Here is a 24486-nt window from a genome sequence, read left to right on the forward strand (position 1 = left end):
GGCTGTGTTGATGTGGAGCGGAGGCTTAAAAAAACATCAGCAAGGGCATGAAGTTTCAAAGTTGGAGATGGCAATTTTACAAGGAAAGGCTCAGCAGCTGATTTTTAAATTTTTTTTTTTTTTTTAATTTTTTTAACCACGTTGAAAATACCTGCCATATAGGAAAGCTGTACATTGAATTAGCTTAGTAATGCTTTCTCCCTCGCCACGCATTTTTACCTTGTTATTTTGCATACTGGCCTTTCCCTTCTCCCTCTCCTTGCAACAGGTCCCAAATCACTAATTTCGGCTTTCCCAAACTTTTCCGGCACCGGACGCGGGCCAGTCGCACCCCGCGCATCAGGCGCAATGCGCCGCCGGGGCTGCAAGTGCTTCGGGGGCGGTTTTGCGGGGACGGACACGCGTGGTGCGGGCCGCGGGGTCCGCCAGCGTGTGAGCGGGGGGGTGTGCGAGTGCGTGAGGGTGTGTGTGTGTGTGAGCGAGCCCCCGGCGGTGCGGGGCGGGGCGGGCCGGGGGCGGCGGGGGAGCATATAAGGCGGGGGCGCTCGGCGGGGCGGGCATCCCGGCGGTGGCGGCGGTGGCGGCGGCGATGGGCAGCGGCGGGCGGTGGCTGCTGCTGGCGGTGGCTTCGCTGCTCTGGTCGCCGGGGCAGGGCCAGCCCCGAGGTGAGCCCGGCTCTCGGGGCGCGGGGTTTTCGGGGCGCGGGGGTGCGCACCGCTTGCGGTGCAATGCGATGGCTGCAGACTTTGTTCGCAGCCGCCCGCCGCGTCCCGGGGCAGGGTTTCGCCCCCGGCGGGGCTGGGGGCGGGGGGGGGGGCAGGGTGGCAGGCTTGGCGGAGTTCCCCCCAGCCCCCGCCGGGCAGAGCCGGTGCGGTGGTGGCCGTGCTGGGTTTCAAGGGGAGCCCCGCCGGGGAGAGGCGGGCTGGGGTCCGGCAGTGCTGCTCGCCTCGCTGACGCGCTCTCCCTTGCGCGCCCCCCCACTCCTTTATCCCTACTCTCCCCTCATCTCCGCGCCGTGCAGCCGCCCTCCCCCCCCGCTCTTTTCCTGGAGCCCTTTCTTCTCCCTCGGCGGCGGGGGCCACTCCGCCCGCCCGGCCGCCTCCGGGGCCGCCCACTCCCTTTGTGGGAGCCGAGAGACGCTGTGGAGCGGCAGAAACCCGGGGGAGGGGGCGGCACGGCCGCTGACCCTCTCCCCGGGGCAAGGGGGAGGGCTGGCGGGCGGCCCAGGTCCCCAGTGTCGCGTCGGAGCCCCCAGGGTAGCCCCAGCCCCGGAGCCGGGCAGGGGCCGCAGCCCCGGGGGTCCCGCTCCGGGAAAGGGAGAGGAGGAGGAGAGCCGAAAGATGCCTCACGCTGTCGCTAATGTAAACCAGATCAAGTTCTGCTATACGGGGCGAGAGGGGATCAAAACCACTTTCCAGGCATGAGACAGAGGTAGCATGAGGATGTAATGGAGATAATTCACAAAAAATTTTCTTCTCTGTTTTTTTTTCTTTTTTTTTTTTGCTCGTGGGGCTGGCCGGTGCACTGCAGCCGGGATACCGGAACGCTCGGCGGCCAGGTCTTGCTTTGCGAGGAACTTCATCACACGCATCCTCTTTGTTGGAAGAGCAGTAACTTGGGTTTTCCTAGTGAGCCTGAAGATAGTGAGCAACAGCAGTTCACTCCCTGTTACTGGGCCGGAGTCAACCCTAGTTGACTCTGCGGGGTGCTGGGTTATGAGGGAGAGCACTGGTAGGCACCAGGTGCTCCCACCTTTGGTTTGGTTCAGCTTCTGGTGGCATCAACAGCACAATTTCTGCTGATCCCTACTCCCTGCACATTAGTCCCCAGCCGCATTAGGTCTCTATTAAAAAGCAAAACGCGGGAATGGAAAATGGTTGGAAGGCATATGTTGTGCAGATGCATGACTTAGTGTTCTTTACAGTGAAGTGTGTGTTCAAGATGCACATAATATGGGAGATAAGCATCTGCATGTTTACAGGCTGCAGTAAAAGCAAGTGTGTTTATTAATATGATTATGTGTACAAAACTTCATCCTCCAGGTAAGGAGGACAAAATCAAGCTGAAGTTAATTACAGAGTCGATATATTTTGGCTTGTGAATAAATACACTTCACCTTGGTTACAAAAGTTCAGTCTTAGAAACAAATGAAAAGCCAGACAAAATGATGCAAAACTTACTTTTCACAGTTCTTTTTTGTAAGGTACCATCTTACGTACACCAAACAACCTTACTTTGCTATTAACTCCTGTTTAAATATGTATGCTAGCACACAGTTTAAAACAGTTCCTAAAGCTGGCCAAATGTAAGTGACAAGAGTCCACTTTTTTCTGTGGAAATTTGCAGTGATCACACTGCAGTAATCTGTTGCAGCTTTTGCAAATAGTTTAGTGCTGATTTTCCAGCTTTTACATAGCAGCTCACGTTGTTAGAGGCATCTCGATAAAACGCGTATTTTTATATCAGTGATCAAAGATACCAGTATATTTCATTGCACTTAAGCTACCCCTCCCGGGGCTAGTTAAATTCATAATTGTATTTTTCTAGTTGAAAGATCAGGTCAGGAGATCATTCTTCCTATTAGATTAATTTGATAGAACATTTTTCTCAGCATGAGAGTACAGATCATCCGAGGAAGCGGTGAGTATCAAACCCCCCGGTGGATAACTGCCTTACAAAAACCAGAATTCAAGATAACTGATCCTAAAACAATGTGAAGAATGCGATGCAGATTAGAATAGCCATGTTGCTTTTGCAGAAAGTAAACAACTGAAGCTCAAGCTTGTAAGCATTCTAAGATGTAAAAATACAGTTTGTGGTGAGGCTGGAAAGATTTCTCAGAGCCCTTGCAGGAGGACTGGGGAAGTTTGGGGGGAAAGGTATCTTGGCATGCCCGTGGAGAGTACCTTGGCAGAACTCTCAGTATTTCTTGTTTTCCTGTTCTTTCCTGCTTTTGTCCTGTCAGCAGATGAGGAAACTGGAGTGTACGATGGTTGGAAGGGTCTGTCAGAAAGTGCTGAAGTCCAATATAAGAAAGAGCAACACAGAATAGTAGAGTCACTGCACTGAACAACTTTGAAGGTTAATGATTGGTTCATTCAGCCTAAAGATTAATATCTACTTACCTATAAAATTTAGTTGGTATTTTAATTGCAGGTGTTTGTTAAATTGTTCCCACCATGCTGAAAAGTGGGGTTTGTATTTGTATCTTTTGTATCCAGTAAGTTTCTCTCACGAAGAACATACCACTAGTGTCTGGATCCACGTGAGAGTTATTTTAGAACCTCAGAAGCAAATAGCCATTTCAGAGGCTTATGTAGCGGCTTTGCTCTGCTGGAAGGCATTCTTAATTATACTGGAGGTAACAGTGATACAGGTTCGCAAAGTAGAAAGGGAAATAAGTTAATGTTTTTGCACAGTATTGCCTATATCTCCTAAATTTGATTTGACCAATGCCAAGTGATTTTTCTATAATTAAAAAAAATCCTGCTACTGTAAATGTATGGTAGTGGTAACTTTCCAGACTGTAGTTGTAGGCTAAATGTTTCCTCAGCTGCGTCTCACCTCGGTTTGTTTTTGTAAGCTGGTGTGCTGTAGTGGCCTGCTCTGTTGTTCCTGCCTGGGGTTTTGGAGTCAATAGTTTTTAAGTGCTGATACTCAGGGGATTGAATGCCCTCAGGAAGGTGCCTGGGGTGCTCCATCTGGGCAGAGCTGAACACAGGTATTTCTCACGCTTACCATCATTTGGGTTTCAAACCTACCTTGTGTCAAGAATCTGGTTTACTAAGTATGCTTAGGCTATGATTAATATGCAATTCCTAACATTATGGTCAGCGACCACACATGTTTTCTGAAACATAAGCTATATAGTTTGCTTATAAATGAGATTGCTAGAGCGCTTGCCCAGGAAGTGGGAGATTTAGGTTAATCTCCTTAGTCTGAGATGGTTTGAGCCCACATCTCCAATTTCTGAATAGAGTGCCTTATTACCAAGTTGCTGTGACGGGTAATGCAGGGGAGGGGGAGGCATGTATGAAGCCTCCCTATGCCTCTGAAAATGAGCTACTGTGCAGCCAAAAATGCAAGTTCAATGGGTGCCAATGGAGAATGGGCCACAGAAAAAGCTGAAGCTGCAGTTAGATCGTTAGGGCACTCAAAAATGGAGGGGGAATCAAATTGCAGGCCTTCCTCTTCCTCAGCAGTCAGACATCTAAATTCAGGAGAAAAACTTTTTTTATTGCACCCATGTCTGTGGTTTTTTCACTTGATCACTCAAGGCTGGCACCACTTGGTGGGATGACTGTGCATCCCACTTAGTGTAGATGGACTTTTTGGTGCCTAATTCAGGATGGTGACTTCCAACTCAACTGTGGTGTGCTTTAACTGTAGATGTGGCAGCAAGATTCTTGAGTCTTTTTAGGTTTTTTAGATCTGGCTGGTAGTCTACAAGCCCAGAGTGGTAGATCTTGCACTCCTGGTTGCCTCACTACAGCCTCATGCATTCAGAAGTGTTTTGTGGGTTGATGTGGTTTCCTCTGACACTTGAAACAGAGAGCCAAACTTCCTGAACGTGCTTGGATGACCATAAAACTTTGAAGATTTAAAGTCTTCTTATACCTTCAAGATGGGCTGGACATTGCACTCCCCAAATACTTTCTGTATGAAATGAAAAAACCTGTCATAGGGACTTCACAAATGCCGTACTGCATCAGAGGTTGGTATATGGCTTGAATAGACCTTGTTTCCATCAGTCTTAGATACCATATTTTTCAAAGAGAGGGGTAAGAAACCTGCAACAAAGAATTAAGTGATATAGGAAGTGAGAAGGTTTCTGTCCACTGCAAAGCTTGTCTTTATTTTTAAATATTTTCCTCTAACATCTCTGCTGTGCTTCCACTGGTGTGACTATTGTTTTCTGATAAGAGAACACTAAAGGAAACCTGACGTCTCTTGAGACTTGTGGAAAACTTAGAGGCTGTGCTGTTTGCAACTTGCAGTGCGAGACAGGAGGATGATGAGCTAAAAATGTGGTAGGAGTCTGAGGCAGAATCACTAATGCTGTGGTAAGCTGAAAACTTTAATTTTTGGCAAAATTGGGCAGAATGGCATACTTGGCCCAATTTCTCACTTTCTCCTTGGGTTTGAAACCTTGAAATCTATAGGAGTGAACCAATACACTCCTCGTGTCTTCAGGCAGGTTAAGTAGCAGGGCCACAAGATAACTTATTAACTTTCCATGCTCTATTTAACTTGTTAGACGATGTGATAAGCCTCAGGTCCATACACACAAAGGAGCACAGAGGAACAAGGTGGGGCAATCCCAATAATGAACACAGAGAAACTAGCTCCTCCCAGGGCTGTCTCACGACCACCATCAGCCCATGGGCTAGGGGTGACACCCATCATGATGAGTTATGGGAGAAGCTCTCCAGAGCTTACGGGGTGTGTGCACGTGAGGTGTGGGGATGGTGGTGGCTGTCTACAGGGGTACTGGACTCATTATGAGATGCAGGGGAAGAACATTTTGGGATTGAACAAGATGGCTTATGGGATGAATAGAGGAAGGGCCAAAGACAGGGTAAGAGGGATGATCAAGATGGTCTGGGAAAGAACAAGTAATGGGGAGGGAAACAGAGGGGTAAGGTGTTAAAGGCCAGTTGGCTGTAAACAGGTTGTAGGTCAGTATGCTTGTTTTGCTCTGCCCCATACCTGATTAGTACATGTCCTGTACTGATGTACCTCATGGCCTGTCTTTTTTTTAAACCCTGTTTCTGACTCTTCTCCTGGGTGAGGGGGTCTATGTGCATGGAGATACAAATGCCAGCCACTGGCAAGGGTACTACAAGTCACAGGGGCTGAATACTGGAGACACAGACCAGAGGGTCCACAGGTTGGCTGCTGGAGAGACCAGGAGGTCTAAGGCAACTACTGGGTAGACCATGGGATCTGGGGGTTAGCCAGGAGACCTGTCTGTATGCGTGTGTGTCTGTGTCAGGCAACAGGTGACAAGAAGATCCAGGGCCAGATACCAGGTAGGCTGAGTGTCTTAGAATCATAGAATCATTTAGGTTGGAAAAGACCCTTGGGATCATTGAGTCCAACCATCAGCTCCACTCTACAAAGTTCTCCCTTACACCATGTCCCTTAACACCACATCTAAACGAGTCTTAAACACATCCAGGGATGGTGACTACACCACCTCCCTGGGCAGCCTATTCCAGTGTCTGACCACTCTTTCTGTGAAGAATTTTTTCCTAATGTCCAGCCTAAACCTACCCTGCTGCAGCTTGAAGCCATTCCCTCTTGTTCTATCGCTAATTACCTGTGAGAAGAGACCAGCACCAACCTCTCTACAATGTCCTTTCAAGTAGTTGTAGAGAGTGATGAGGTCTCCCCTCAGCCTCCTCTTCCTCAAACTAAACAGTCTCAGCTCCTTCAATCGCTCCCCATAAGATTTATTCCCCAGGCCCTTCAGCAGCTTCGTTGCCCTTCTCTGCACTCGCTCCAGCACCTCGATATCTCTCTCGTATTGAGGTGCCCAAAACTGGACACAATACTCAAGGTGTGGCCTCACCAGTGCTGAGTACAGGGGGACAATCACCTCCCTCCTTCTGCTGGTCACACTATTTCTAATACAAGCCAGGATGCCATTGGCTTTTTTGGCCACCTGGGCACACTGCTGGCTCATGTTCAGCCGCTTGTGAATTAGAACCCCCAGGTCCTTTTCTGCCAAGCAGCTCTCCAGCCACACTTCCCCAAGCCTGTAGCGATGCATGGGGTTGTTGTGGCCCAAGTGCAGGACCCGGCACTTGGCCTTGTTGGAGCACATTCCATTAGCATTGGCCCATCGGTCCAATCTACCCAAGTCTCTCTGTAGAGCCTCCCTATCCTCATGTAGATCAACACTCCCGCTTAGCTTCATGTCATCTGCAAACTTGCTGATGATCCACTCTATGTCCTTATCAAGGTCATCAATAAAGACGTTAAACAGAAATGGCCCCAACACTGAGCCCTGAGGGACACCACTTGTGACTGGCCGCCAGCTGGATTTAACTCCATTGACCACCACTCTTTGGGACCGCCCATCCAGCCAGTGCTTGATCCAGCAGATCGTATGCTTATCCAGGTCATGAGCCGCCAGTTTTTCCATGAGAATTCTATGGGGGACAGTGTCAAATGTTTTTCGAAAGTCTAGGTAGACAATGTCCACAGCCTTTCCCTCATCCAATAATCGGGTCATCTTGTCATAGAAGGAGATCAGGTTCGTCAGGCAGGACCTGCCTTTCATAAACCCATGCTGACTAGGCCTGATCCCCTGCTTGTCTGTTATATGACTTGTAGTGGCACTCAAGATGATCTGCTCCATGACCTTCCCTGGTACCGAGGTCAGACTGACAGGCCTATAGTTTCCCAGATCCTCCTTTCTGCCTTTTTTATAGATGGGCGCTACATTTGCTACCCTCCAGTCCATTGGGAGCTCCCCAGTTACCCATGACTTCAGGTAGATAATGGAAAGTGGCTTGGTGAGCATGTCTGCCTACTCTTTCAGCACTCTTGGATGTAACCCATCCGGTCCCATAGACTTCTGTGCATCTAAGCGGTGTAGCAGGTCACTGATCACTTCCTCTTTAATTGTGATGACCTCATTCAGCTTCCCCTCCCTGTCTCCTAGCTCACGAGGCTGGGTGACCAGGGAACAGCTAGTTCCACTGCTAAAGACTGAGGCAAAGTAGGCATTGAGCACCTCAGCCTTTTCCTCATCCTTCGTGACTATGTTTCCCTCTGCATCCAATAAGGGAGGGAGATTTTCCCTAATCCTCCGTTTGTTGTTAATGAATTTGTAGAAACATTTTTTGTTATCCTTAACAGCTGTAGCTAGGTTGAGCTCTAGCTGTGCTTTGGCTCTCCTGATTTTCTCCCCGCATAGCTTCACTATATCCTTATAGTCTTTATGGGAGACCTGCCCCCTCTTCCAAAGGTCATAGACTCTCTTTTTGTTCTTGAGGGCTAGCCAAAGGTCCCTATTTAGCCAGGCTGGTCTCCTTCCCCGCCTACTTGTTTTTCGGCACACGGGGGACAGCCTCCTGCTGTGCCTTTAAGACTTCTCTCTTGAAGTATGTCCAGCCTTCCTGGGCTCTTATATCCTTCAGGGCAGCCTCCCAAGGGATTTTGTCCAGCAGTCTTCTGAACAGGTCAAAGTTTGCCCTACGGAAGTCTAAGGTGGCAGTTTTACTAACCCCTCTCCTTGTTTCTCCAAGAATCAGAAATTCGGTCATCTCAATGTACTGGCCAGTCTTGGCCAGTAACTAGAGGGATCCGTAGTGTGTCAGTGCTAGGTGTGATGGGGTATGGTGTGTGTGCAAGTCAGGCTGTGGACCAGCAGCTGGAGTGGAGCTGTGGGCTTCAGGCGCTCACATGCCCAGGTGACAGCAACAGGGGAGACCTGGGATCCAAGGGGACAGTTACTGGATAGACTTGAGTGTCTAAGTCCAGCTACTGAAGGAATCCACATTGCATATATATCTGTATATGAATATATATTTTCTACTTAAGGTCTTTCATCCTGATCAGCTAGAGCAGGGAACGGGAGGAGACTGTTGGTGGTGATGGCATTTGTGTGTTTTTGTCTTTGCTAATCTATATGGCTGGCCATATGTATATGCATGTATACATTGTATTACATGTGTGTGGCTATGTATGTCCCTGTTGGAAATACATGCTTAGCTTTCCTACTGACTGGAGATGGGAACATGGAGCTGCAGTAACTGCTTCTGCTGGGCTACAGGCCTTGGCACACCCCAGCAAAACTCTGTAGAAGAGCAGCTATAAGTCTGGAGCTCTGGGCTTTTGTTTTCTCCGACACAGTTTAGCTGTTGAGGCCTTAGTGTAATGGACTTTGTTCTCTACAACAAGTACTCTACAAAAGTCAATTTTAGATGACCTGTCTACCAAGTCACCTCAAACAGAGGCCACTGTTGCATATCCCCAGGAATGCTGACTTTGTGGGTACCATTGCGTTAAAATGATTAGGTTCCCTAAATTTGTATTAAGCAACAGAAATATATTTTGAGATCTTTATCAAATAGAAATGGTGCTCGATCATATTCAAAGAAATTGGTAGAGTAGAAAGGGTAATGCAAAAAGGTAATAGATCTCAACTAGGTGCAAATTTTCATGACTGAGGTCTGACTTTTGAGGATGTGGGAGAGGAAGAAAGAACCATGAGAAATTTCAGTTTTTCTGTTGGTCTGCAAAGAATATCTTAGACATTTTGTGGGGGAAGCATTGTGCTTGGCCTCGATTAGAAAGTCCTAAATTTAAAACCTGCTTTGTTTTTTTCCTCACTTATTTTAAAAGGAAGTCAGTACTAACAAGCCATGAACTATTTCTTCTTTTCTCAGAGTACAAGGGTATGTGACAGAAAAATCCCATGAAAGCATTCTAAGTAGGCTGAAGATTAAGATAAAAAACCATTTGTCTGTCATAAATATTTTCTTCATTCCCTGAGGCCTTAGAAAATGCATTTCGAGAAATTCAGGACCATCAGCGTGTGTTGATCAGCTGTTGGTATTTACAGCAGTTTCACACAGGATCTTCAGGTGGGGTTTGCCTTCTCCTACATGTATTTTCTTCTGTCCTCCAGGCATCCTTTCCTGACCAAACAGCAGAAAGTGTTTGGAGAAGTTTTGCAAGATGAGGTCAGTTAGGTCAGCCCCGCAGAAACTGTAATTTGTTAGTTGGCATAAACTTTAGGTGCACATCAATCAAACTGCCCATTTATGTATGGTTTTGGGTACTTCAGTGATACTCAGAGGCTGTGTAAAGTGCCTCTGGACACTAGGATGTGGGTACAGCATACTGGCTTTGAGGTTTTGAGGCGAGTGCTTGATCTGGTTGTGAGTCAAAGCAAAAAAAGTTAGATGTATCTGTTTTTCTTATTTTGTAGTCAGTTCGGCTATTTTAAGGACTTTAATGATTTTTTTCAATTGTTAGAATCTGTGTTTTTTAGAGGGGGAAAAAAAACTGCTTTTGCCCTGAGATGTAATTATTTAATACACATTTTTGTGAACTAAAAGCTGTATACATCACAATTTTGCATGAAAACTATTTTGTAGTTACAGTAGATAGAAATAACACAGACACGTAAGACTATAAAAATACTGTCAAAGTCTAAGCCTTTGATATCCTTCTTACAAAGATACATAAATGCACATAATTTAGACTTCTCCTCCTGATGTGAATCAGCAGTTTTGATTCCTGAGAAGTTTCCCTTGTGTTCCTGGCAGAGCAAAACAGACTTCTAGTATGCTCTGGTTTTACCTGAGAAGCTGATATTTTTTTAAAAAAGTCTCCCTGGAAAATCACTGCTGCTCTAATGGCCATGAGAGCTCAGAGGGCTGTAGGAGGGGACGGGGACGGGGACGGGGGGTGGGGGGGGGTACGGGGGGGTGGGTTGCACGACAAGCAGCCTCACACGCCTCCCTTTCCACAAGTGGCCCAACCTTGCAGGCTGTGTAAAGCAGCACCTCATGTGGGTTGATGGACTGAGTTGGTTTGTCTTGTCTTTTCTGGGCTTTTCCTACCAGCCAACGCCGTGAAGATCCCACTTCTGCTTTGTGCGGACAGTAGATTTGAGCCTGTTGCAATTCCTTCTGTTTTAGCAGCTTTAACTTATTAAAGCTTTTGGTTATTTTTTTAAAACTGACATTTAATACAGTAACAGCTCCATCAGAGATATTCCCTAACCTATTCTTTCAGATTAAAGTTTCAGATTTGAAAGTTGTTTTGCAAGCACAATGTAATTCCTTTCCGAGAGCTCATTTATTGTGCGGTGAGATCCAGCCCCCCTCTTGATTCCCGCATGAGAATAAGGGTTAAAAAGCTGTTTAAGAAACGGTCGTCTTGAAGTGGAAACTCTATTTTCCTCTTGTCCCTGCCTGCATTTTTACTGCTGCTTTTTGCTTCAAAATGACCTTGAAGATAGGCCTGTGTCCACTGCCTCCTTTATCATATTTATGTAAGCTTTTATTTACTGAAAGGCTGAGGGGACAGTGCAGAATCTGTATAGGTAATTCAATACAACTTCTATAGTCTTGATTTGATTATTGGATTTTTTTTTTCTTGTGAAACTGATTAAGCAAGGGGTTCTAAATAGCAAAATCAGTGGCATAAGTCATGCTGACTATAATAAACCTTGGATTTCAACCATTGAATTGGAGCTAGCACTGATGCTTGCTTAGATTAGTATCGATAGGGTTTTTTTCAGCTTTCTGAAAGCACAACTGGCATTTTGCCTTCTGTCGCAAAACTCATCTGATCAAAGAAGTGTTTGTGTAGGAGGGAGAGGGGGAAAAAAAACCCAACCAAACAACCAGTAGCGACTAGCATTTCCAGGGAGGACTGGAGCAGGGGTCTGAGCTGTCCCTCGTTTTTTTACATGGGGGCTGGCAGAATGAGCTTTGCAGCCATGGCAGAAGGTGGTGGGCGAGCTGGGGAGACTGGCTGCACCGTGATACTTCTCCACCACCCCCTGCCCAGGCAGAGCTGCTGCCAGGCTGGATGGAGCCTGGCCAGTCTTCACCACGTTCTCAGGGTTATTCCAGATCCATCCAGGAGTACCTACAGTGAGCGGTGAATCAACGAGGCTCCAGCACCAGCAGCAGACCTGTGCTTGACAAACCAATTAATCAAATTACGCCTTCCCTATTTGTGGCTGTTGCTTTCCTAAGGGAGGAAACCAGCTCCTGAAGGCGTTTCACTACTATAAAACTGGAAGAGAGTCCATTGGCTTTTCTTGTCTAGGTTTCCCTTACAAATGTTTCTCATTCAAATGCATGAATAGCGAATGTGTGTTTTGTTGTCCTCCATGCCACGCCATCCACATATTTTACTTGCCTTTACTGTGCTGCCTTTTGTGCGTATCTTGCTCTGTTGGAAGGGGGGAGGGCAAAAAAAGGCTTCTAACTGTGTGCAAATGCCTCTGATGACTCATTTGTTTCTACTTTATTGGCTGAGAAGGGCTAGATAACAGAAGTTTGAAGTGAAGGTTCTTTGAATTGTCAAGATCCGTGAAAACCCTGGTTTAAATTAGGGTTGTGAAATATATGCTGTTGAAATTTCTAGGATTCCTTTTATTTGCTTTAGCCTGTAGAGTCTCTAAAATGTATACTCAATGACTCCTACCAGAAAACACCCTTTAAAATATGCTAAATATATCAACATTTTGATAGGACAATGAAGGATCAAATGAACTCCACCGAATTTGGGAGAATTGCTGTGAATTTACGTTTACAAAAAATTCATTTATTACTTCAGTAGTTGCTAACTAGTGCATTGTTTCAGTCAGGCTCTTTCTTAATTGCACAAGTAGTCCAATTTGCTTTTATGGGGTAATACATCTCACTTCCAGGATTAAGTAACACATTTTTACAAATAGAAAGCAAATCTGTCATGTATCTAGAACTCCATGATTTGTGAATAAAACCCCCTTTTAAGCGTTTTTGGATATTAACATCAAATCTCACTAAAAAATGGTCAGCATTTTAGAAACCATGCATTTTTTTTTTGGTAATTCAAAAATGTGAGCTTGCTACCGAAATGGACATTTAGAAGTAAAGATGGATTTTAAGCTAAAACTTACAGGAATCAAGTCCTTCCAAGCCCTATTGCAATTTATCTTTCTTGAAGTAGGTTTACAGTGGGTCTGCCAGCATCCTCCAGAACAAGTTTATCATTGCTAAATGCATGCAGGAAGTACAAATACTGGAGTCAAATGGATGAGCACTCTTTACTTGGTGGTCACACAAGGGACAGCTTAGTTCCTTGCATATTTGATAATATTGTCACGGGGACATTTCTAACAGGAGAAATGATTCTTCAAAGTACAGGGCAGGTTTCCTGTGAGGTGGAGGCTACTCTTTGCCAGCAATGAGAGAGGACTATACGTGGCCAGGCAGGGAACTTCAAACTGAATTGGGTGATGAATAAAGGGGAATAGATCTTTCCATAGTGATGAGTGATAGTATATCATCTGAAGGCAGCAATGAAGCAGAAGGTACAAACTAGGTTTGCTGGTGGATGGCTGTATTCAGTGTCTATCTTGGCATGGATCAGAGACTGCCACACTGATGTTTAGCTGCAGCAATACGTAAAGTCGCTCAGAAACTTTTTATTGTGTGATACTTAGAAGTGGTTTAAGGATTTTCTATTGCTTGCTGCCTCAACTAATAGTGGTAATTGTCAAATCCAAGTTTGGATATCTCTGGTAGGCTGAAAATCTAATGTAATGATAGGAAAAGAGGGTAAGAAGGGGCTTCTCAGTGGTGCAGTGGTAGGAAAAGGTCAGGATGTTTGCTCCAAAGAAGAAAAACCCTTCTGTATACCACATAGTATTGACTAATAATAACAGTCTCTCTAAAAATTGAGGAGCCCTTATCATCTTTTCTGTTCTTAAGGATGAGAAATACATGCTACCCACTGCAGCATTACCTATACGATCGCTGCATTTCCCACAGTAATCAGCAAAAAATACTTGGGGTGTTTCAGGATAGGATCCAAAATCTGCCTTGCAATTTTTTAGTGTCACTGTAGCATTGCTGAATTTTAAATTAAATGACTTGAACGCTCAGTCCTGGTTCAAGCTGTTAGAATTTTCTTTTAAAATTGCCCTTTGGGCTGAAATGCATCATTCTTGTTTTCAGGCCAAAGGCAAAATACTTTCAGGACACTTGATTAAAATTCCATGCAGCTGGCTGAGTTATTGAGCATTGACGGCAATGTGGAAGAAGACTTTTTTAGAAGTTTGCAATGTTGGTTGTTTCCACCCCCCTCTTTAGTTTTGTGTCCTTAAAATTACATTTTTTCAGGAATTTATCCTGTGTGACACACATGCCTTTGATTTTTGTGAAAACATTTACTTAAAAAAAATAAAATGAGGGTTTGAAAGTGGTGAGGGTTTGAAACAGAAAATGTGCAACAGCTGACTTGCTATTAACATTTTAAAAATAAAGTTGCAAGATGTGCCCTGTACGTTTGTTAGCCTGTGTGCTTGCAGACCCGCAGATGTGAGTAGACAAAACATGGTGATTTGCAATTTTACTTTGTTGCCGGGAGTAAAATGCCTAGGAAAAAAAATAGCAGGATATGTTTTATTTTTTGCAAAGAGCAGAAAGCCACCTCTGTAGCACGTTGAGCGGTTGATTATAACTGAAAAAAAACCAACAAAACACCGCAACAACCTCCAGAGGTTATTTTCCAATTAACCATTTAAATCAGAGATTGCAAAATCTTGTCAGTAGAGATAAGGGAATGCTCCAGTTTTGCATGTCTTCAGTGTTACACAGTTGCGAATCCTTTCAGCTCCATTCAAGCTGGAGGAAATGTGCTCCATTCTGCCCAGGAAGATCTGGCAGTGATACAGGGCTGTATGTGCCCTGATAATGCCTTTGTGCCTGCTAGGATGAAAACATTTTTCTTCTATGTCTGGGAAAAAACCTCATGGCTTTGTGTAACAGGAGAGCTGGTGGTTCTGGGGTGACAAAACCTCTTCAACTTGAAATAGCTTTTGTTCATTAATGGAAAAATTCCGCTTAAATAGAAATTTAACTTCATCTAAGGCAGCTGGAATTTGAAATATTAAGATAGTGCATTCATATTTGGAAAGGGAAAAAATACCATGTGTAAAGTTTGGTTTTATATATGGCTGGTGAATAACAAGCTTAAATGAAGTGAAAAATCCATTTCAGAGTTCCTTGTAGTGCTGTAAGACTTGGTTTATGATCACAAGGAGATGCCAGCTGCCTCAAGGGGTCATTCTTTGTGTTTACATGGGAAAAGAAGTAGTAACATTTTGTTTGGTTTTGCGACTGAGTCACAGTACAGAAATGACTGGGACCACTAAAGCTTTAAAATTCTTTTCAAGCTCAGGTCTCTTAGACACTTTGCAAGTGATAAATGCAAATTTAGAATCAGGTTAGAGCGAATAAATACTTGGGTCACAACTTCCTATTTATTATAATAAATGATGCAGTGTGAAGCTTAATGCTGCACATTTATGCATGCAGATTTAATTAGGATTAAACCCAGACAGGATTTTCATTTACAAGGAAGACTGTTGCCTCAGGTTGAAAACTGGTGATAGGAAAGAAGCACAGGGTGAGCTGTTATCTATTGAGGCAGTCACAGTAAAAGGTGGTGGGGGTTAAGGCTGCTTTAGATTTAACATCAGTAGGAACAAAAATGTTCTGCCTTGTTAATATTGGGACACATCATAAGTGACAAATGACTGAAGTCCCTAGTCTTTGACGTGGCAATCACACTGCCAGTACTATTGTCATATTGATCTAAGCTAATATTGTGTCTTAGGCTGCATATAAGCAAAACTGACAAGACACTGAAGTATTTAATAGCTGTGGCTTGTATTTACATCAGGTTTCAGTGAAAATTGTTCCTAAGATTAAGGTGACTTCAGGAAAAAAACCTAGTGTAATGATAAAAGAAAGAACAACCCCCAAACCAACAAACACTGTGATGTAGACTCCTCAACATGTGGAAAAAGCTTTGGGTGAACAAGAAAGAACTAATTTCATGGTCTGGCAGGTTTGTTGTTCCTTGGCAGCCTGCCCATCTGTCAACTTTTGGCGCTTTTGCTTTGGTGTAAATGCTGTGGCAATTTCTAGGCAAGTTCTTGAACAGGCCAACACCATACAAAAAAAAAAATCAATACTTGCAAGACATGACTCGACAGAAGAAATATTGATTATACTTTGAAAATGCATGATATATAAAGAGTACTCATCGAAGATACTCACCTTTTATATCCAGTTGTACTGTCTGATGCTAAAAACTAGCATGAAAGCTAGATTTCCTCTTTTTCCTACGGTCCCTTAATTTGTTCTGATTGAAAGAAATCAGCAAGTTACTGCCAGTATCAAAGGTATTAGAAATTGCTGTGATAAAACTTTCTGATGCCTTTTTTTATCCCCAAGAACTTGAACTTAATTTTTTTTTTTTTTTTTTTTGTTGCCTCAGATCCCTGAAATTTGTGAAGGACAAGGACCAAGCCAAAAATATTAGAAACTATATTCAGGGCTGTGATGTAAGCTATTAAACCTGTTGTATTTAGCAATGTTTTCTGTTCTTTCAAAACATTCAGCTGAAGGCTGTCAAGGCTGATGTGCGCTCCTTTGGGAAACAAGGTAGCTCATTTGTAGGAACTCTGGATGGGACTGAAAATCAATTGCTCAAACTCCTTCGGCGTTAAGAATTTGCACGCTGACCCATGTCTTCGCATCCTTATCCTCTCTGCTTCCAATCTTGAGTACATGTGTTGTGATATTGTCTCTGTATGGTCTACACGTATGTGTGCAAGCTCCGAGCATGAGAGGGACTTAGAAGGTGGGACATTGTAAAGTTTGCATTAACTAACTTGTTAACAATTAGCTTCATAAACTGAAGGATATTGTTTTAGTGTTAGTCTAAACTAGTATCAAACCCATCTGTGGCGTTAAAAACCTCAATGCTTTGTGTAAGAAGACATTAGTTGCTGTGTAACTAACAGAGGCGACAAGCTTCAGTTTCTTGTGCAGATATATTAGTATTGTTTGGCCTTCCTTTTTTTCTAAACATTAGATCTGGAAGTCTGGGTTTTCTTTGTTATGGAAATTTTTCAGTGAGTTTGATAATTCCCCAGTTCTAACACTCTGTCCTTCCGATAGTGCATACCAGGAAATTTAGCATCTTACAATGAAGACTTAATTGGTATGTAATGATTTCTTCCTTCTTCCTTTACCTTAGTTTTCCATTGCCTTTTATATTTAGCATGCTGCTTATTACACTTTGAAATTTAAGATTTCATTAGGGTTCAGGTTTTCTGCCCTTTTTTTGGAAAAAAGCGTTTTGCCTCGTTCGAATTCTCTGCTATGTTCTGGCCATCAAACTGGCTGTTTGCTGGTGTTTGAGAATTCTGAGGAAGACGTGCAAGTTATGCCAGGCTTGCTCTTTAACCTTCACAAACGATATGGAGGAAACTGGTCGGGGAAGAATAGTACAGATGAAGCTCATTAAGTGAGCAGACTTTTGCCTTCTGTGTTTGTAGTCTGAATCTGACAGAATGCATCTTTATTAATTTGCAGTCCTATACTTCTTTCCGATACATTTCTGAGCACTGAATGTTAGTTAGCACATCATCTAGCCCCAGGCAGACCGCAGTAGGTAAATGCCTGTTGCGGCTGTACCCTGTCTCCATTAAGGCTCTCATTAATGGTGAATGCCCATAAGCAACAGCAGAAAACGTTTGGCAGAGAAGCCCTTTGACACTTGGGCAGAGGAAGGGCCAGGGTTTGGTCTTCTGTAGCTTATTTGTACAGCTTGTGAGGTTCCAGCAGAATGTTTTTTTTTGTCACATTAACCACTGTAATGGATTTTTTTGTTGTTGTTCTTCTGGTGCTTCAGTTGGGTTGCTTAAGCGTGATTGGCAAAAGCTTTACAGAATCAGAGCTATAAAATAATCAGGAGATTGTTCTGAAAGTAAGCGTTTATGAGCATTCAGCAACTGATTGCAAAGTATTCTGTTTTACCGATAACCTGAGCTCATCCCAGGGCCTGGTGTGGATTATACTTCTCTTTCATGACTGACCAGGCTGCAGTATAACAGAAAAGCATCTTTTATTTACCTTAGCATGCAATGGAAACTGAACGGTAGTGCCTTGAAAAGAAAGCAAAACATTTTCTTGGAAGTGTTAACAAAACTGTCAAGAATTTAAGAAATTATTCTACTCCAGTTGGTGTTGATGAGGTCTGAGGAGCTGCACTGTTGGAGAGATGCAAACTGCCAAGAATTCAGAAGGATAAGAGATTTAGAAAATTGGCTGTGGAAAGATTGAAAGGGTTGTTTACTTAGTCTGGAGAAGAGAAAAGGGGTGTGATAACAGCCATTCAGGTAATCAAGGTCATGAAAGATCATGAATGCAGCAAGAGGACTAAAAATTTGTAACTTTAAAGTGGTAAAGCACCAGAGTAGATCTATCAGGGATGTTGAGGCGTATTCCTCATAGGAAGGAAGCTCTTGAGAATGGAGTAGACAAATTTAGTATGTTCTTATATTGAAAGGTGATTGAATTAAATAATCTTAATCTTCCCCAGCTAGTATTTCTGTGATTTGACATAGTAGCTTTGCTCTGCAGAGTGAGAAGAAATAGAGAACAGGTTTTAGGACAAGATAGTGGTCTGTCATGGTGGTGAGGTTTCATTTTAATCTGAAATAGTTTAATCTAAACGTTGCAAATCAAAGTTTGCAGAGGTTCTGCTGATAAAACCATACCCCTTAGTTAGCTCCCGTAAGCTTTCTGTTGTGATAGCAGAAATTCTCCTCTCTGTAGGGCTACAGAAAAGCGAGTGATCAGTTTTTAAAAATTATTTCTAACTGGTGGATTGCTACCTAAGCCTGCTGTGTAAGTTGTAGTGAAGCTTTCAGCGTTTCAAATGGGTCAATGGTTGTTGCTAATGCATATTTTTAGGCAGCGTCTCCACAAAATGGATTATAAAGCAGGTTAGGTGTTATGCTACAGATTTCTTGCTCACTCTAAGGACAGGGAATTAGTGCCTTAATTCCTGCAGTTAGAAGTTAGGGACTTCAGCGCATTTACTTAGGAAATCAGCCTTGATTTTCATTGTGGTTACAGGACAGGATTCTGATGAAAGTGCATAGAAAAGGTTAAGCCAAGGACATTGACTAGTGAAATAATATGAGGGTAAATCTATTAAGCAGGCAAGGAATCTGAATCCAAGCCCAATAGTTCCAGGGCTTTTATTTAGTAAACTGATTTAGTCCAAAACTTGAATAAGAACAACTAAAACAAATCTGTGCTATTGGAAACTGTCTAGGAATGTTATAAAGAATGTGACCTCAACTTCTGCAGTGTAATACTATCACATATTTTATACATTTTAATATTCTGTGACATTTTATTGCATTTTGTCCTTAGCCCTTTGTGTTGTCCTGAAGTGCATCAGACTCTTCTGAACAACTGTCACTGTGTCCTCTGTAAATATTTTCAGTAAATGAAGAATATATTGCTTGTGAGCAAACTTCAACATTGCCTGCTTGTTATGAACCACTGATTGCCTTACATTTTTAAAAATGCTAACTTGCAAATGAGATTAGACCCCCTGAAGTATTTCTGTGTTCTGAGAAATGACACAATAAAAAGCTCATTGTTAGCTGCACACATCAGCTTTTTATGCTTTTTAAGTCACATCTACTTTGTTCAGTTGCGAATTACTGCTTTATTACTCTCAGCACAAAAAAGCCAAAACACTTGGGGAAAAATCAAGCTGTTGCTTTGCTGAATGCCTCAGTAGAATTGCTCACTGAAGTCTAGTTGAGAGTCTTCATTGTCTACACTGATGAACAATCCAGAAAACATTATGTTACCTTCTGGACTCAGTTCTTGGCTTGCTTCAGATAATCTTTGTCTTCATTTCCCATCAGTGTTTTGTCTTCTGATTTCTGGGGGAAGGGGGGAAACAAAACAACCCAAAATTTAAAAATCACCTACTTAATTTAATCAGGTTTCTAGGGATACCAGAGAGAGATTAATGAATCTAGATTCAGAGGGAAGCTGTCTTAAATGTGGCCTTCCTATAAGAAGTATTGCCATCCTTGCTATGTAGATCAGGATACCAAAAGGTTATTATCATCTTTATTGTGCTTATTGAACATAGTTGTTGGCATAGTGAAGCCTATGTAAAGCAGAACTCTTATATGTATCCTTCTGTTTGTACAACTGTGTTTGTAAAAGAAATTAATTTAATCAGCTATGCTTCAGCTAGGAAGATTGTTACTCTGATAAGTGTCTACCTTTCTCCACGTGCCTTTAAAAAGTGAAGTACAGTTTCACCCTGCCTGACAGTCATGTTGTGAGAATCCATACAATAAAACATGGTCAAAACCACGGTCGATGCATAGATTTTGCCAAAACGCACAAATTCACTTTCTGTCCACCTGAAACAGAGCAGTTATGAGAGACTGTTAATTTCCTGAGTGAAAAAAATCATTAATTGGGAATGGAATTTGGGCTTCATTCAGATCTAGCTGTACAGAATGCAGCCAAGTGTCCTAAAGTGAGAATACTTTTTAAAGATAAGCAAGGGAATAAATATGTCTAAAGCCTTTGATAAATGTCAGAGAAGAATCACACCTGCATCTGGTTTCCATGTTTCCATGAGTGATGCGTATCTGCTGTGGTCTCAGCACATAGAATAAGTGTTATGTCTTTAGAGTCCACTGAGGCTTCTGTACATGGGAAGGCTATCTGAGCTAGATGAAATGTTCAACAACTCTAGGGTGGGTCAGATCCACTGTACAAATACTATGGAGCTGATCCGCTCATGTGCAGCGGAACAGGTGTATCCAGAATGTATCGACAGCTGTGCATTGGTAACAGTTGAAGTTGTGAAATGTGCAGATGGTTGGAGTTTCCATAACCTTGGAAATGTCCCAACACCTTGAAATTCTTCTTGGAGAAAACTTCAGGGTTGCTTGGTAGTCTATACCTATAACAAAATCAGTTAGCTGAAAAAAAACCCTTATAAAATCACAAAGAATTAAATTGCATCTCCAGGGAAGATGATGGTACGTATCTCTACAACAAGGAGCTTGTGAGGACTTCTGTAGACCGTGGTTTCAGGTAGAATAATTCCAGAAGAGGTGTAGGAGATACGATCAGGCATAACCTTCACAATAGAGAGAGCTGTCCTGGTTGCAGACATCTTTTGCTTATGCAAGGGTGTATCTCAGTCCATGATGACTTTGTGTGAATTGTCAGCACTTTGGATCTGCCTCAACAAGCTGCATGTTCCAGCTGTCCCCATTCATTCTGAAGGATTAGAGTCACTAGTCCTATGAAGCACATAAAATAGAAGTTAACTACCTCATCTGCCTAAAAGCTCTTTGCTTGTCTTCCTTTTCCCTGGCATGCTGCATGCTGACCACCTCTTCAGCCATCATTCAAATACATTACAACTTGCTTCATTATGAACAAACCTTTCCCTGACTCTTGCCTAAATAGTAATGCTGTGTCCTTCACCACAAGGTCTGTCCGCTGAACTATGCATACAACAAATTCATCTAACCTTTGGATTCTTCTGTCTTGTCATTACTTTAAGAATCAAACTTGATAAATTGTGCCGTATCTACCAAGGTTGCAGACCACCTTGTTAGGGATTTGATTCCCTCTGCTTTCGCTGAGCTTGGGGCATTTTGTCCTTATAGGAAAGCTCTGAAAGACATAATTCTGACAGTAATTCAGTTTTCCTGTGGTGAGTTTTAGTTGTGCATCTGGCTAAAACCAAGTCCTTACAAATGAGAACAATTTGCTTGAACATCTAACGCAAATATTGTACTCCACTGTGGTGCTGAGCTATGGTCAACCAATTGTCACTCTTCCTTAAGGTCAAATTAGCATCCATACACTATTCATTTTCTGGTATTGGGCAGTGTGTGAATCTCTGTTTGGGGCAAATGGGCAGCTGACTAGTTGTAAAAAAATCAAGTTAAAGAATTTACCTTACCAGGAAAAGAGCTGGCCATCGGTTTGAAGTAGATTAGTTTAATTTAGAAATTCTTCTAGCTTTTCTCAGGACCACCGTAGTCTCTTGCAAAATGCTGGACAGTAATTTCCAGAGAGGGGCTTGATGGTGGAAAGATGAAATAGCAAGTACTTATGTACAAAGTTGGCTGCAAGGTGTTTTAACAAATGGAATATAGTCAACCAAGCGAGATTAGTGAGCTGAGAAGTCTTCTACTGAACTCCGTACAGATCCATATGGATCTGTTGCCATCCATATGGAGATCTTTCAAGGCTCATTCAGAGCTAAAATTGTATACTGTGATAACGGAGCCTGACAGCTCAGGAGTGAAACAGTGAGGATTTTCTGTGTGGCACTTGCCTTCCTTTCTAATGCAATAAGAATGATAAGTCCAATTCAATCAATCATTTGTGCTGGACTTTAGATAGCAAACTGTAAAAGTTACATCAATGTCTTTAAGAATGCAAATATCATTTACAGTTCAGTTTAATGAGATGTGGTATCTTCTGCCAGAGTTTTATGTCTGTTATGGCCACTTGGATTTTATAGCAGGATATGATGACAGTCACTTATTTATCTGTAAATGGCTCATTTAGGTGACTGATTGCATGGCTGCTTGTCTTTATCATAGCTACCTCTTTTTTTTTTTTTTTTTTTTTTCTTTGGCAGAGGAGCATCTAAGAGCTCTTGAACTCACAATTCTGAGTACCCAGCTTTTCTTAAGAAAAGACTGAAGAAGAATAATTTTCTGTAAAGATGTAACTGATTTCTTAGAAATTTGTCTCCTTTCCATTTTGTTTATTGCAGATACTTACTGATTCTTAATAAATCAGCTCCTACACTAATCTCAGTCTCTACTGAAATCAGTGGCCGCACTTCTGCAAATTGCCTTAAAATTTGGTTGCATTAAAGAGAGAATCAGAGGTGAATGTGGTAGGCTAGGATTTGAAGAGATGCAGTACCCTGCAGAATGAAGCTAACAACCTCATGTTTTTTTATGTGGATCCTGGGGCAAAACTCCAGTGCAACTCAGTTGGATTGAAATGTCCTTTCTTATCTCTGTGGGATCCAGAGAACCATCATGAAACCCTAAGGTTACCATACCATTATTCAGTTCATTATCAGTCAGCAAATTTATTAGAAGTCAGTGAGATGCTTGATGATGAGTCCAGGGTGAATGCTATGGTGACTTGAGCTTGGGGTTTTGGAATGAAGCTTCGCCAGCACAGCACTTGCCATCAGCACTTTTCTTCAGAGCTTTGCTATTCCTTTGGCACAAGTTAGTTGACTGAAGGTTATTGTAGGCAAATTATGTCACTGTAACAAATGATCCTGGAAAGAAATGGCAGGGCTACTGTGTAACGTGAGTGAAGGTAATGAATGACCAGTGAAGTAATGGATAGCTCTTGAAGACTGGCTGATAGGTGCCTAAGTGAACAGTAATGAATACTGAATACAGAAGGTTTTGTGTCATTGGAGAGTAATTTAAAAGACTACCATTGGGCTTTCTTGTCCAGTAGGAAAATAGGGAGTGGCATTTGTCTTCAGCTTTAGGTCTGGAGCAATACTGCATGTACTGCATGAGGTGAGAGAATACTGTGCAGAAAGTATGTTACTGACCTAAAAAACTCACCAAAGTGGTAAATAGTATGTCTTCAGCATCCTTGTCTGCATCAGATTAGGTATAATGATAACAAGGCATCTAAGCTAGTTTAGATTTAATTTAAGTGAAGTCAGACTTCAAAAAATAAAAAGCTCTATCTCCCTCTTAAGTTTTGAGTATAGCACAATTGAAAACACACTGTTATTCATACTGTGGTGCAGAGGGTTAGGATTTAGTTACATTTTCAATATCTGAAGTCAAGGTTTAAACAGCACTAAAACTTTTCTGAGGCTTTCCCAGGGTAATGCAGTTACTGGGCAGGCAGACACTTTAAATTAAAGGAATATTGAATTTTACCTTGTTGAGATGGACAGCAAAGAAAAACAAAATATTAATATTACAATCTCTTATGGTGTAAAAGAATTCATATAGTTTTGCTCAAGAAAAAGGCACAAATATGGCTGGAAATTTTTTTATATTCAAATTTCCTTACAACAGAAGAAAAATATTAAAAACCCTTTAGGAAATGTGGTTTTAGTACCTCACTGTTGCAACAGTAGCAATTCTTGTAGCACTCTTAATAGGCCATACCAAGGCTTTAGCTTTGATTTCAGCCCATCATGTTTGATCTCTAAACACGGGACTGTTTTTTCCAAAATAGTTTCTCTTTTTCAGTTGCTTCTGAATGGAAATGGAGTATCTCTGTTATACCATAATCATACAAGAAATAAAACCTTTTTAGCTTGGGAGGGAAAGCTGGAAACTGATAACACTGCTTAACAGTGCTTAATTTAACAGTGCTTAACTTCTCCCTGTCACATGCAGTGTTCTTTAAATTTTGTCAGTAGCCTTCAAGCTAAAATAAAACTTCACTCCTTTTAGAAAATACTAAGAATTTCTGATCTGGTAGCAGTAATCTTGAAATGCTGTTTCCTTGTTCCAGCACACAAGAGTAACACCATTTGAAAGTTTGGTAAAGCGTTTGTGTGAAGATTAGTAAGTGGTGAGCAAAACATCCCCTGGACTTTACCCAGGCTGCAGAAAAGTCCAGAGCAAAGGTCTAAAATGGAATCCTTAAAACTTGCGAGCCCGGCGTGCATTGTTTGGGGTGCTGGCGTTGCTGCCTCAGAGCTCCAGTGAAATGCCATTTTCCACACCGTTCCTCCTCGCTTCTGGCAGTGGGCCCATTGTCCCTCCTGGTATTGATCAATTCAAAATGTGAAGAGAAGGTTTAGTAACTGTAAGAGTTCGTTTACTAGCTCTTGTGTTCCTCAGCAGTAAAGCATCCAAAGGTG

At 42.6% G+C, this 24486-nt stretch overlaps 1 protein-coding gene across 1 annotated transcript in view; it reads left to right on the forward strand.

Annotated features, from left to right (window-relative positions):
• Positions 1-589: 589 nt before the first annotated feature.
• LAMA1 (laminin subunit alpha 1) overlaps positions 590-24486 on the forward strand; it is a 105838-nt gene continuing 81941 nt past the window's right edge. The window contains exon 1 of the mRNA XM_074573550.1: positions 590-665. Coding sequence (XP_074429651.1) covers positions 590-665 — 76 coding nt within the window. The remainder of the gene's footprint in view (positions 666-24486) is intronic.

The sequence above is a fragment of the Larus michahellis genome, chromosome 2 (assembly GCF_964199755.1).
Source record: "Larus michahellis chromosome 2, bLarMic1.1, whole genome shotgun sequence".
In the NCBI taxonomy this organism is placed as follows: domain Eukaryota; kingdom Metazoa; phylum Chordata; class Aves; order Charadriiformes; family Laridae; genus Larus; species Larus michahellis.